General features: G+C 44.0%; 1 protein-coding gene across 6 annotated transcripts; it reads right to left on the bottom strand.

Annotated features, from left to right (window-relative positions):
* Positions 1-1,097: 1,097 nt before the first annotated feature.
* Positions 1,098-14,533, bottom strand: CISD1 (CDGSH iron sulfur domain 1). 6 transcript variants are annotated; one of them, XM_063164077.1, is made up of 4 exons: positions 14,057-14,533; positions 8,228-8,433; positions 3,827-3,944; positions 1,098-1,941 (listed from the first exon to the last, which is right to left on the bottom strand). In XM_063164077.1, exons 1-3 carry the CDS (start codon positions 14,085-14,087, stop codon positions 3,855-3,857), a joined length of 327 nt encoding a protein of 108 aa, XP_063020147.1. In that variant the 5' UTR covers positions 14,088-14,533; the 3' UTR covers positions 1,098-1,941; positions 3,827-3,854. The 6 variants fall into 6 exon arrangements, with proteins under 6 accessions (XP_063020147.1, XP_063020146.1, XP_063020142.1 ...); XM_063164076.1 differs by having other exon boundaries at positions 1,098-1,938; XM_063164072.1 differs by lacking the exon at positions 14,057-14,533 and adding an exon at positions 9,151-9,302.
* Positions 14,534-14,818: the final 285 nt, after the last annotated feature.

Below are 14,818 nucleotides of genomic sequence, written 5' to 3'. Positions count from 1 at the left end.
TGAATTGGTGGAAATTGTTGGCAATAGTACAGGCAAAAGTTTTTCTTCTAGTCAGGGAAGAGGAGGAAGTGAGGACATGTGAGGGAGATAACATGGTGGCATCAAGGTCAGTGGAAAAAGGGAGAGGAGGTCTCTAAGCAGAGTCCAGATTGCTCTGCAGGCCATGGTGAGGACTGTGGTGAAGCAGCTGCACCCCTGCAGCCCATGAAGTCCATGGGGGATGCAGAGATCCACTCCCAGCCTGTGGGAGAAGTGCTCACACTGGAACAGGTGGATGCCAGAGAAAGCTGTGATCTAGTGGGAGACCTGACTGGAGAGAGAGGGTCCCTGCTTCCCACCTCGAGCAGCCTGTTCTTAGAGGACTGCACCCCATGGACAAGTGACCCACATCACAGCAGTTCTGGGATGACTGCCCGTGGGATGGACCCCTGCTGCAGCAGTTTTGGCAAGACTGCTGCTCATGAGATCAGAGCCACACTAGAGAAATTCACAGCGAACTGTCTCCCATGGGAGGGACCCCACAGCAGAGCAGAGGAAATGCTCCTCTCCCTGAGCAAACAGAAGATGTCCAGTGACAAACTGACCAAAACCCCCATGCCCTGTCTCCCTCTACTGTCAATGGGAAGGAGGGAGGGGCTGGAAAAAAAAAAAAAAAAAGAAAGATGTTTTAAAGGCATATTTTACTTCCTATTATCCTCCTCTGACTCTATTAATCATAAATTTACTTTATACCTTGAAATTTCAACCTGTTTTGCCCTTGGAGTGTTTTCTCCCAGTCCTCATCTCAACACATGAGCCCTTCATTAATTTTTTTCCCTCTCCTCTGCCCAGCTGAGAGCAAGAGAGGGTGAGTGAATGGCTTTTGTGGATGGCTGGCATTTGGCCAGGGTCAAACCACAACACGTGGCCTCTGTTTCCATCCAGTGGAGAGCACAGCTGCAGTGCTGTGCCCTCTACTGCCCCCTGAGTCTGCAGACTGAGTGCTCCAGTGAAACCTGCAGGAAATACCTGTAACTGACAGCCTCTCCTTCAAGGATCCTGACTGTAGAAGCACTCAGATACCTGACATTCACACTACTGCAATGAGTCACACTCAATTACTCAAGAATCAGTACTTTAATTGCCTGACCTTCCCAACAAACACTTGCAAGCTGAAAATAACGAGAAGCAGAAATAGTTTTACTCTGTGGCAGGGATTTTTCTCTGCTTTAATTTTTGAAGGCTTTCTATTAGGAATGTCAATCTGAGGTCAAAATTGCACATGTGAATCATGTGGTTAAATTTATGGTTAAAACTGGTAGAAATGTAACCAATGCACTTCATACTCTAGAGGTTATTTGCAGAAAGCCCTAAAGAACAAGACTGAGGAAAACACTGGAACAGTCAAGCACACTGGCCATTAGAATGTAGTGCCTATTATGGTACCTTAGTACCTTTTATGGTACTAAGAGAAAAAAATGAAGTGTTCTCTGTGATGCTCATCGAGACTGCTTGGTTAAGTTTGTTTCCTCAAATCCAAGACTCTTCTCATCATCACATTTGAACAGCTTGCATAAATAAGGTACAGTACAGGCATTGTATGTGCCTCTAATTAAGATCTGAAAACTCAAACCAACATTTGGAAATGCAACACTTGTCCAAAACAAAAGTCACCAGGATGTAAATCAACAGAGACTGTGCTTCTCAGGAATAAAACTTCCCACAGGGCCCATTTCCCTGACGCCCAAACTGCCGGAAATCTTTTATTGGCAAACTCCACAAAATAGTTTAATGACTCAGGAGACTTATCTGAAACCTCAGGACTTCATTTCTCAGACCATTAACATTGAATTTCTATTCCTCAGGAGCAGCCAGGCTTTGATGTTGACAGGAAAAGGAGTCTCAGAAGGAAAATCCACTCCACACACAGGTTCATGACTACAGCAGCACTGTACAGCTCTACTGAAAGAAAGAGCATAGCCATGAGAACACAGACTTTACAACCTTGAGATTAAGATGAGCTCAAATGTGTATTTGACAAAAATACAGAAATATCCACTGTCATATTCTAATAATACAGAAGTTACTTTGCTTTGGATAAAATGTATTTGATAATTTAAGGTTAAAACAACTTTCCATATGTATTAGCACTCAGCAAAGTAAAAAATATCAAGTCTTTACACTCAGACAGAACAGACAAACTAACATATTTGACTGCAACTTCTTTCAGGTCAAGAGGTCTCTTGGACAGTAGTGCCCTGACTCTGACACTCCACCTTTCCCTACCTGTGCCTCCTTCTTTACATTCTGGGCTTCTGCCCAAATCCACACCAGCTGGCCAAGACCTCAGCCTCTGAAAGCCTCACACAGAAACTATGGAAAACATCTTCAGTTTTAACGTGTTGTACTAACCACCCCTAAAAAAATAAAGCAAACTGAACTCTCCTGCCCTGATCATCTTAAGAAGAAGAATCCTTAAGGGTCCAGGCTAAAATGTCAGCTTCCTAACAAGGCCTTTGATGTAGCCCTGAGGTAGTTTCTGTCCGAGGACATTCAGAGCTCAATCTTATGCAGGCCACAGTTCCACTCATGGACTGGGCAGTACAGAACTGCCCCCTGCTGCCCCACTCTTTGGGTTTTGCTTTGTACTTACATGCATGTTAACAAAGCAAAGCTATTTAAGGAAACCAACGGGACAGCCACTAATGCAACCGTGCCAAACAAGACAAGTGCCATGGGTAAGGAGGCTAAGACCTCTCCTCTGTCTCATCCTTCCCTCCCTTCTTGTTTCTATCTGTTTTCAAAGCCTTTCTTCCTCCATGCCAGGGTTTTTTGGTAAAATCAGCTGAACCATGTTAGCAGCCCAGGGAGGCAGGAGTTAAGACACATAGAGCCTAAGGCCACATATTAAGAAAAAGGTATGCCTCCTCCCTTCTCAGTGGGAAAAGCTTTCCAGAACCAGCCAGTGCAATGGTGAAGCAGAGGTGATAACAGGTGGGGGTTTTAGTTTTTCTTTTAGCTTCTGGAATTAATCAGCAGAGCCACCCCACAGAAGCATCCTGTGGTCTGGGGAAGTTGGCTTCACTGAAAGAATGCAAGTGAAACTAAGGCTTTCTCTAACAGCAATAGCAACCCTGCCACCTCCACTGCCCACCACTCCTGGAGCACTTTGTGTCATTTCATTCATCTATTAAGAAATCTCTAGAGACTATTTCCCTAATCCTACTCTAAATACAGGTCTGCAGTTTGGATAGTGTTTTCTGGATACCAAACAGAAGTAGTATCAAGTTTCAATGCTGCAGTAAATCAAAGGTAAAGTTGCCCTCTAGCCCCATCTTTCAGCCTTTTCTGTTGTCTGTTCATAGCTAGCAATTTGAATTTGTTCTTTTACAGAAGCCATAGAGCACTGTAGTGTAATAAACAAATGTGACACCTGCAGAAAATGCAGCACAATCAGAGATAAAGATGGCACTGTGATTTCTTCCCTGCCACTGCCTTTTACATGGATATCTATCTACCTCTTAACCTCTCCAGGATTTTATTATCTACCTTTCCATACACATGTAGCTGAAAATAATTTAATACCTATTTCCTGATGAAGTACATTCTGTGCCTCATTTTAGTTTCACACTAGTGAGAGGGTACACACATTTTACAGGACAAAAAATTTAAACCATAACTACTTAATAAATTATGCATTGTAGTGATTGAAAGACAACAAGTACCAGAGAAAATATACATGCTGAAGCCTGATGTATATACTAAATGGGAAGTCTTCAGTGATATGACAAAGAATTTGTGGATTTTTTTCCCCCCCAATTACAAGAGAACAGAGGATTTGTCAGACATTGATTCTGGAGCTTCTAGTGTTCACTCTACGCCTCCTTCCTCTTGATGATCAGAGGCCCAACGTTGTCGCCAGTTTCCTCGTTGTGCTTTGTGTGAGAGCCATCACACAGTGGGAACTGAAAAAAGAAAGAATAAACACACCTGAGGTACATCCAGGGTCAGAACTGAGAACCTAGGCTGAAAGTTTATGAGCCATCTTTTCATTAAATCCACTGAAGCCACAGACCACAACTTTTATGCCAGCATCTCAGGTCTCGCTGAGGTTTGGCTGAATGCTGCTTTATCCTTGTTAGTGCACAGCAGACACGAGGCTTGCCCTAAAGCAGCAGCCACAAACTCCACTCTTTGGTGTTCCTGCCTCAGGTGAGCAGGAGAAACCACAGCCTGAGCAGACCCTCAGCTGTGACCTACCTGGAGTACCTTACTCCCAACCTTGCCCCAAGCTTCCTCAGTGCTGCCCTTAAGAGCCACATCAGTTCCAAGTCATTTGAAGAAATATTTGTTCCATTAAAAAACCCCAAACAAACCCCACCCTAGAACAGGCTGGTCAGAGCAAGAATTACAGGGACTCCTTTAGCCAGCTCTAACTGCCCAGCTCCCAGAGAAGTGATAAGAAGAAGCTCCTGGGAAGCTCTTAGCACATGGAAGAGCTGAAAGACATCCTGTGAGGCAGTAAGAGTGAGGCTGGATCCCATCACTTCTCAAGGATGCATTTTCAGGGGGACACCCCCTCTGCACAGGAAACTGGAGGTGATCACAGAAATCACACACTGGTATTTTGCATTCAGGTACAATTTGTTTGCTTAGAAGTAATAGGGCTGAAAGTTAACAGGGCATTACTCAGCTGCTGCCTCTGCAACACTTCCATCCTCCTGCAGCACCACCACAGTCAGTACTCAATGCCCCACTGAGCTCAGTGCTCCTGCTCCAGTCACAGCCTTTGGAAAACATGAATACCCCACCACCCATGCTTCATTAGGATAAAAGATTTCAAAGTACTGCAAAAAACCAACACAATGAAACAATATACAGAGCTTTAAAAATAACACCACCTTGTCTGCAGGATAGTATTGGGAGGGAAGGAGAGAGATGAGGTGTAGGGGTTTCTTCTGGCTTTTCAGAGTAATGAAATGTCAAAACCTAAGCTAAAAATGGCATACACTATTTCTGAATAAAGAAACTTTGAATTCAGAGAATGCTCATAATAAGCTGATTCATGGAGAGATCTCATTCCATCAGTCATTTGTGACTCAACGAAAAAGCAGAGACAGACACTTGGGCAAAATCTCAGCAAACAGGAATTAATGTTACTGGGGCATTGAGCAGCTTTCAGCAGATGTTCCTGGGCCAGTTGTTTTCCCACTTAACACCACAACCCACTGGTCTTCACAGATGCAATGACACAGCTTCCATCAGACACTAACATCTCACAAGCTCCAAGGAGGCAGCCCAAAGTCCAGCTACAACATCATCACTTCAAGTTTCCAAGCAACAAAGATGGTGGGATTGCTGGGTTCAGACAGCATGGAGACATCTTTAACAGCTGCCAACAGTGACTGCTCTGCATTCATTCTGCTGCCCAGCTCTCTCACAACACTGGCTGCCAGGGGCTGCTGCACTGGACCTGAGCTTCTCAGGGACAAACACCAAACCAAACATCCCTCTCCCAGAGCTCTCACTTGCTCACCTCAAACACCAGACCCTGCAGAGAAGGATACTGGGCCTGACACAATGTGTTCATCCCTGATTAAAAACAAAGCAGGCTAACAGCAATAGTGGTCACAGCTCAAACCCCAGGGGAGTTGTACACTGATCTGGACAGCTCAGCTGATTTCCCTTGACACTGAACATGTTTGGATTCTCTATCTCTATTTCTGCTGATAGCCTGCAGCAGTATTCCTCAGCCCACAACCTGGGGGCTAATACTTCTCTGGGAGACACAGGAGCTGCATGTCATTGTAAAAAGACAGCAAATTAAATTTCCCACTCCCCCAACTCACACCTAAAAATGAAGATAAGTAAGAAAACAAGTGTTCTAACTTTAATTACAGTTTAAAAGACAAAACTCTTGTCTCTGTGTTGGTAAGTTTGAGCACTGGGTTTTTTCACTAAACTGGACAAGTATGAAGTGCCTGCAGAGCACAACACTGAATAGAAAAGGGTTATTTAAAGAACCAGCCATTTATTATTAACAGATAATTACATGCCAAGACAAACTTATTTCAATATACCATGTTTGGTTTTTTAAAACACATACATTACACAAAGACTTTGGCCAGCACAAAAGCCTTTTAAGTACACTTTTTCAGAAAAAGAACCCAAACAAAAAGAAGTGCTCTTTTTTCAAGAGTTACTCTAAAATACTCTGGTGCAGTCCAACTTTGTTATCCCATATAGAGGAGGAGCACCATGTGGGGTCAGGTGCAAGTGCATCACACCATCAGTGCAACAGAAACATCCTGGGGTTCCTAATGCTGCTGCTTCTAGCAACAGCCCCATGCCTCAGGTGAGCCTGATCTCAGGAGAATTGCACAGAGTGACAAAAAAGGACATTTCTTCCAGCCTTTAGATGCACCTATTTAACAAAAACCTGGCATATCCCTAATGCATCTGAAGTAACTGTAATTCCCTGCATTGAAAGCACACACATTCCACATTCTGACACCACATAATTAAAAATTTAAACAGTTTGAGGACTGTAAAAGCCAGGTAAGGCTAGCTGACAACTTCCAGCTATGACAAGCATGTAAGAATGATGTACTTTATGACTGTTTCACAATAACAAATAGGAGAAGCACACAAACCCTATTAAAGGTTGTGCAACCCAGGCTGCAAGGTCAGCCCATGAAGGCAAGAGGAAGGCAACTAAGCTGGAAACTACAGGCTTTGAGGTGGAACATGTTGACTAAAATACTTATCATTAAACAGCAATAATAGGAAACAAATACCTTCCAAACTTTCCACTGACCCCCTAAAAGCCTTCACAAGACCTTTCAGATCAGAATTCTAAGAAGGCACTCATTACAGCCTCATCTACTGTGTTTCTAACTCAGTAGGGCAATTATGTTCCTAAGCTGTCAATATCCCTTAAACATATGCCAAAACCAAAACATACTTCTGAAGGTTCTTCTTTCACACCAAAAGAAGGGTAACATCAAATAACAGCAAACAATTGGCAGGAGCTGCAGTGCAGCCAGCAGAATCAGACACCATCTTCCATTTCTGTTTAGAAGACTGACTAGGAAGCAGAGAGCACAAACACCAGGGTTCAAGCAGGGTTTCTTCAGTTCAGACTCCAGACAGAATAAAGAAGACAAGGCCACCTCCACAAGACTTTCAGCACCAAATCATAATGCTGTTTATTCCTTAGCAGTGTTACACTGTAAAACCCAATTCAGTACAAATGTGTAAGCTCCTGAGTTACCTGCAAGGCGATGAAGTCAGATCTGAAAGAGCAAGAGCCCAAAGTTACAGCACCTGGAAATTGCTGAGTTTGGCCTGATGAGAACAATGTCTCAGACCTGAGAAGCAGAGTATTCACCTCCTTGGAGGAAGGACAGCTAAATTTCAAGGCAGTTGTCTGGCTCTGAAGGTCTGTATTATTTCAAATTCCACACACAGGCACCTCCTAAAACAGCTTTTAAATGTGCACCAGTGGTAAATGGACAGGATTAACCATGCAATCTGCTTTCTCTCATTACAGATCCCAGAAGTACCTTTATCTATAAAGTATACACATGTCAGGTGTCACACACCCCTAAGATCAGATTTAAATCTGAGGTACTGTTACTGAGAGGAAAGGTTACCACTAGGTTAAGGCAATTGAAGCAACCCAAAATTCAAATGCAAGCAAGCTGGACCAATATTTAGCCCAGACTTTTAACTGCTCAAAAACAGAAGCTCAAAATTGCTCAAAAACAGAAGCTTAAAGCATGCCACTGTGATTGCACTGGCACACACCATGTACTCTAGCAAGGACTTTCTGACTTCAACTTTCTCCAAAAAGAGATGTTTAAGATGCTCACAGACTGTGGTTCCTGAGCTCCCACTGCCAAGCTTTGGATAATTCTCAGTATCAGCACAGGCAGTACACAAAATGGCATCTGTCACTCATGGTCATGCTCCAGACAGTTGCTCTCTTTTCAGGAGATCTTCTTCAGAGCTAGAGGAACATTCTGTCCACTATTAGCACTGATCTGCAGGCTTTACTCAGAGCATCAGAACAAATGTGCATCATTCTATAGGTTAGAATATTGCTACTTATCTGTGCAGAATCACTGAGGTGAAAAGAGCTTAGCTTGCTCTAAATAAAGCAGTTTTAAAATAGTTTTGCTGAAAGGTTTAATAATTTATCAACAATGAACATGAACAACACTGGACCCATTCCCTCTTCTCTTACCTGCTTGGACCTCCAACAACGACAGTACACAGCCTTGTCTCCCAGATCTTCCATATCAAAGGCATGGACTACCTTGGGGTTATCCTTCTGGATATTGGGGTTCACCATTGCTTTGGAGGCTTTGTCTTTACAAAGAATTGCTTTGTAAGCTAGATATCCAAGAGCAGCTGCTCCAGCAGCTATGGAGGCTGCAGCAACCCATTCAGCTAGAATAAAAGAAGAAAAAACAGGAGACAGTCAGGTTTTGACCACAACATTCTATTAAAACTACTCAGCAGTAAATGTTTTCATGCTTGCAGCAATACCTCTTTACTTTCCAACAGATATTTTTATTCTGTAGTAGCAACTCTCTACCTTAAAGAGTATTTTCCTTTGACAGTCACCTAGTCAAAATGCTCTTTTCTACTGATCAGAGTTCTACTTCACCCCAATCCTTTCTACACAAGGGTGAGCATTAACCTGGTAGAGTTTTCATGGTTTGGTTTTGTTTTTAACTTTTCTCCTTAGCAAACCCTGATATTACCATCAGTAGTACATTATTTCAAAGTTCAGCATATTAAACTAGGTGTAGCAGTAAAAAACTTGTGTTTGTTTCAGTTGCAAGAAAGTCACTAAAGAAGAACAGTCAGTGCTAACAACCCAAAACTAGGCTTCAACCCCAAAAAGGCATGGGCACTGAGTAGCTTTTAATAAAATCCATCTTGTAACTAAAAAAACTAAAACCAGTCATTTGGCAATGGGGAAATTATTAAACATACTACCACCTGTAACAAAAGCCATCTTAGATTAAATCCCTACCACAGTATAGAAGAAAGAACAAGGATCCAAAAAGATTCTATTTAGGAATCACAGCACATGTTTATTTTAACTAGATTAAATCCTGCATCTCTGCAAGACAACTTTCATTTAAAAAATCCTCTTACCACAACTCATCCTCACATTTCCTCCCTTTATCGGGAAAATTTTTGCAGTCTGTCTTTGCACAATGTCCATTCCTGCAAGAGGTTTTCCTACTTTTTTGTGGCTCTACTGTTTTCTCTCTGCTTCATGAAAATAAGCTGGACTTTGCTCAAAGGTTGAGGTTGCAGCACCAGGTCCGTTGTTTCCTCTCACAGTAACAAGTGGCTGCTCTCTCTCTTTGCTTTCTATCCAGCACTCCTACATGTACTGCAACTTCTGTTTACAGACAAATAAACAGCAATTTCACTTTTAGCACTTCATTTACAGAGCTTCATAAAATTACAACTGTCTCCTGTCCTTCTGTGTTTTAATTGGATTTGTAAGATGCCAAGTTAGGTGGCATCTGTGGAGCAAGAGACATCAATATGTCCAAGTCTAGGAAGAAACAAAAACCTTTATTAGTTCTTGCTACTTTCCATGATGTGATTTGCTGTATTTCCACTGACAGCTTGGACTAAAACTATCAAGGTTTTCTGTCCCTATCCCACAAATTTTCCTAAAATCTCTATCAAGCCCTTTCCTCAGCTAAAACACTGACAGGCATCAAACTGATCCAGAGGTGTCTGGCTGCAGCAACATGTGGAATCAGACAGGTCTGCAGTGTCTGCAGCCCTGTGAGACCTGGGGATGCAGGCACTCTGAATTTCAGAGTCTCACTAAAGGAGTAAAAGATGCAGAGATCCTTCAGAGTCCATTTTCTTAGTAAATGACACAGAAGAGACCAACATACACTGAGACCTCCCCTGCTAATGAGTGACAAACCCTTCCTGTAACAGTAAGGTGATATTAAGATACAGAAAATCATCTTTAACATGGAAGAATTCAGGGCAGGCATGTCTCCCTGCTCCCCAACTCCTTAAAACAATAAAAGCCTCAGAGACCAGGTTGTGAATGCTGTGTTTTAGATCCATTTATATTCAGTGAGTTTTCATCCTTTATTCCCCAGAGTAATGCATTAACTTTGATAAAGAAGTGAGGAAATTAAAATTTAAAAATGATTCTATGAAAATCCGCTTTAATTTAGCACAACAGCCTAAATGAATCAAAAGGACAGTTTAAATCCAAGACAGCAGCTCTCCCAAGAAAAGCCACTGCAGCACCTGCACCCTGGGGTGTGGCTGGGAGGAGTTCAGCAAGCTCAGGGACCTGCTGGCTCTGACAAGTTGGAGGTGACCCCAAAGAAATGCCAAGTGCAGCTCCAGCAGCACAGGCAGATCTAGGGCTGCTCACTGTGTGGCTTTTGGGGCAGCAGCAATTGCAAGGACTGCCCAAGCTGCTACCAGGGCACTGCCCATGGCCCAAACCTGCACCTGCATCTTCAATAAGTGACAAGGGCACAGGGGGACCATGTATCTCGTGAAACCCAAAGGGAAAGAGTGACTTCAATGAAGCCCACAGGTGGCTCCTCTAACTGAAGCACTATTTAAGGTACTGCACCTTAAGGAAGATGATCTTTACTTGTGCCTATCCGAAAGTCCAAGACAACTTAGCAAATAAGAAGAGGAAAAAAACTGCTAACATTTCTGTGACAAGAGAAGTCTGTACTAAAATTCAGCAGCACATTCAGAAGAGCTTTTCTGCACATCTGCAGCCAGCCCAGCTCCCTCTGACACCCCTGGGGCCATCCCCCATAACTGTGCACATCAGCTCCAGTTCAGCAAGCAGAGATCACACACTAAATTGTCATCTCATCTCGCAGTGATCCTCGGCCTCTTCTCCCAAGGACCAGAGTCATCCTTCACACACAGGCAAGATGTATTAATATCAATAGCTTATACAAGCTTATTAATAGCTTGGATACACATCAATAACCTATATGGATACATATCAACAGCTTCAGGTATTTCTTCTTACAATACAAGAATGTCTTTTCTACTGTATTACCTTTTTTCAGGTAGTGGCTTCACTGGAGCCACTTTGCTTTTCCCCTTTTGGGATGGAAAATTTTATCAACCAATGATGTGTTAAATCAAAACATTTAAAGCAGTCTTATTCTTTAAATTCCAGAATTGCCTTGATAAATATCATGAAAATTTAGAAGAAATATTTTAATTTATTCATTAGACTCTCTGGTAAATCAGCCTACAGGGTTTCGGAGGCAGAAAGTTTTGTCTTGTTTCACACACATCTGGAAAAGCTGGAACACCCATTTAATCTTTCTAACTAAGTTAACCATAAAATGCATGTGGAAGAAGAACACTTTTATTTTTAAATACTCTGAACTGTTTCAAAAGACCTCTGGTGCCAATTCAACAGTTTGCTGCCAAACTCCTAAGGTCATGCATGAGGCATCTGTTAACAGAGTGACACTGATGTGGAGTGTCAAGGGGTTTTTATTTCTTCTTAAAATAAAAAGCAGTAGGAACAACTTTTGAGGTTTTATTAAAGAACTCCCAATTCTGGTATAATACCAAACCACAGTGTTACAAGACAAGACAAAACAGGTCTGTGTAGCATGGCAGAAAAAATTGGTTTTGTGTTTAAGCACTAAACAATGGAGAAAATTTCAGCTACCACGCCAGAAAAAATAAAACACAAAGGAGAGAAGAGACAGCAAGAGAGATAGAAAGAAGGAAATAAATTCAAAGAATGGAGTCCCAGGAGAGCAGGCAATGCACAAAAGTAAACAAAAAAATCAGAGATGAGAATGGCAATAAGACACTGACAGGGATTTATTCTCTTCTGTATTCTTTGGACATATCCTGATGAAAGAGATTTAGATCAAAGTTTCTCCTCTCTTCTTTCTCTAAACATCTAGAACATTGCTCTGGATGTTTCCAGACCTGCACTACAGAGGGAGTTTCTGGATCTGCTAGAGAGCTCTGAGATGCTTTATCCACAGGAAAGCACATTTACCGACTGCTCTGAGAAGAGGACTAAGAAAGTGAAGTGGTCTTGCCTCCACAGAAATTCTTCTTAAGAACCCAGACCAATTTACATTCTAGCAGCTACCAACAATATGGGGGAAGGCTTCACCCCAACAAAGTTAGTCCAAGTTACCTCTGCTGCTTAGAAAATAGTTATGTTATTCAGAAGTCACAGAGTAGTAACACCTGACGTGAAAAACTGTATTTTATGTCTGCAGAAGTGCTTGTAACTTTCAAGCATTTCTGTCCTCATTTTGTCTGGAATGAGGAGACTATTATTGTGCAAGAGTTGTTCATGACAGACCAGTAGTGCCACTGCCCACAATAAAAGCCAATGATGGAGAAACACATGATATTCACTTACTGAAGAGTCATCCAAAATAACTGGACACACAAAAAGCCTAACACTAAAAGTCAAGCAGTCAAAGCCAACAAAATCACTTCTACCACTCCACAGCATCCACAAAAAATGAGATTATGACTGGCACATTTAATTTAACTGAAAATGTATGGTAAAGGACACCTGAGGGGCAAAGATTGCTGGATTTCAGCAATAAGCAGTAAAAGGCATGGCACCATGATCAGGTCTGTGGTTGGTGTGGGGTCACACCTGCAAACGTGCACACCTCTCAGACCAAAAGCACGAGCCGTGCCACTCACTGCCCTGCAAAGGGCACACGGGCAGAGGCAATTAACTCCCCGAACTGCCAGCACAAATTAAATCTCACAAAAGTACTGTAAATTTCTGGGGTCTAGTTTTCCGTAGAGAATAAATGATTTTCAATACTCATTAGCCTCAGACACATGCCAGCTGGAGGAAGAACTGTAACCTGCCAGTCATAAAGCACTGATCAAGTTTAATCTCTTCAGAAATCACAAAAACCTAATGCTGTCATCTCCCAAAGCACCCTCCCGACTAGTGCCATCAGCTGCTCTTCTGTTAAATAATGAGGATATTTGCAGTTTGGTTAGGAGCATATTCTTCTCCCATCTCCACGAAGATTTTCTGCTTAATTCCCAGTGTCTAGGAACTGTTCTAATTCTTGCAAGATTATAAATGACAGCAAGCTGCCGTTGGGAACACAACCTGGATGCAAACTATTACCAAGTGATCCTCAGTGGTTTGATTATTTTAATAAGCCTTCCACCACTATAACCCATTTTAGACCAATGTCTTTGCCACTATCCTCTGCATCAGCAGCTTCCATCCTCCCTCAGCCCTCAACAAAAAAACCCCAAACCATCTGCCCGCTAAATCAAGGACATAAACCATGAGCAGCTTTGCAAGTAGAAACCAGTCATGCACGTAAAGCTCATTTTTTAGAGGAAATTAGGTGATTAATCTTTCTAGTCTATTCTATCCTCCACCCGGCCCAACTATTTCATCCTGTCTGGTTGTGCAACAGCATTTAAAACACACAGCGCTACCTCAGGCGCGGTTCAGGTCAATCATTACACAGCGCAAATGTCACCGCTACCTCTACTGTTCAGTAGCGGGCATTGAGAGCCAGACAGGATCTCTGACATTTACAGGTTTCCAGGAAATTTTCACTCAAACAGGTGGAACGACAGAAATAAACAGCGATGTCTGAAACGGGCCGTGCTCACTACAGATAAAACCCGGCGGGCGGCCGAGCCCGCTGCGAGGGCCGGAGCAGCCTCAAGGGCCCGGCGCGGAGCTCGGCGGCTCCGGGCCCTCACACGGCGGCGGGGTGGGACTGGGGGAAGCGGGACCCCACAGCGCATTCTCCCCTCGCTGACCGCAGCTGGGTTTTACTGACGAGCGGATCCCACGGCCGCTTCCAGACGCGCCGCACGCCGCGGGCCCGGCGGCGGGCAGCCCGCCATCTTGTCCCGGGGGTCCGACGGGGCACGGGGCGCCAGGAGCAGCCGCCCCCCGAGCGGCGCCCCCCGTCCCGTCCTGCCCGGCCGCCGTCCCGGGCCCCCGGGCCTGCCCCGCCCCTCCGCTCAGCTCACACCTCCGGCTCCCGGCCAGCCATACCCCGCACGGTGCAGTTCTGTCCCGGCCCCATCGCTCCGGCTGCCGCTCCGCACCGCGCACGCGCCTCTGCCCAAGATGGCCGCGGGGCCGCCCCTTAAAGGCCGCCCGGCAGCGCGGGGGGCCGGGGCTCCGGTGCAGGTGACGGGATGTGCGGGACGGCGCTGGGGAGGGAGGAGCGGATCAGCGCTGTCGCTCCCCTGTCGACAGGCACAGGGCTCTCAGGGAGGCCCTCTGCAGCTGTAAAATGGGTGTTGGGCGCTGCTGTGCAGACAGTGGCTCTTCTTGCTTCTGTTTGTGGTACTGTCAGTGCCCAACAGCTCTGCAAAACTGATCTGTCAGGGCAGATCGCTGTGTGAGCCCTCTCCTGCGTAGTTGTGGAAAGATGAAGCTGAAAAGTGATGTCCAGCGAGTGACAGCCGCCTCGAACCTCGTAAACTTGAGTATTGATATGAGAATTACTATACAATAAAAAGTATTATCCAAGTTCTGTACCTGATTAAGGACTCGTTACTCTGGGAGGTCATTTATGGTTGGACCTAATAAGAAAGATGTGTGTTTATGTCTTTACAAAATACTTCCATGGGTGAGGGTATGGGTGTTAACGTTGTTGAAAGGCGTCTTAATGTCTCTACCAACTACAAGCCACAGGTCTGTTACAGAACCCAGACAGTCTGACTCTGAAACAAATGGGTAGGCACAAGCCTGAGTTTCTGAACTTTGGGGGGAAATTACATATACGAGGGGGGAATATGTGCTAGGCTG

The sequence above is a fragment of the Melospiza melodia genome, chromosome 9 (assembly GCF_035770615.1).
Source record: "Melospiza melodia melodia isolate bMelMel2 chromosome 9, bMelMel2.pri, whole genome shotgun sequence".
In the NCBI taxonomy this organism is placed as follows: Eukaryota; Metazoa; Chordata; class Aves; order Passeriformes; family Passerellidae; genus Melospiza; species Melospiza melodia.
Note: the sequence above shows the minus strand (reverse complement) of the source record. Positions and strands in the feature narration are given on the sequence as shown.

Excerpts from the sequence above, each read along its gene's own strand:
- CISD1 (XM_063164072.1), bottom strand. The coding sequence starts at position 9,220 with ATGGACATTGTGCAAAGACAGACTGCAAAAATTTTCCCGATAAAGGGA. Across the intron at positions 8,434-9,150 it reads AAATGTGAGGATGAGTTGTG|CTGAATGGGTTGCTGCAGCC; the intron begins GTAAGAGGATTT and ends CTTTTATTCTAG. Across the intron at positions 3,945-8,227 it reads GTTGTTGGAGGTCCAAGCAG|TTCCCACTGTGTGATGGCTC; the intron begins GTAAGAGAAGAG and ends TTCTTTTTTCAG.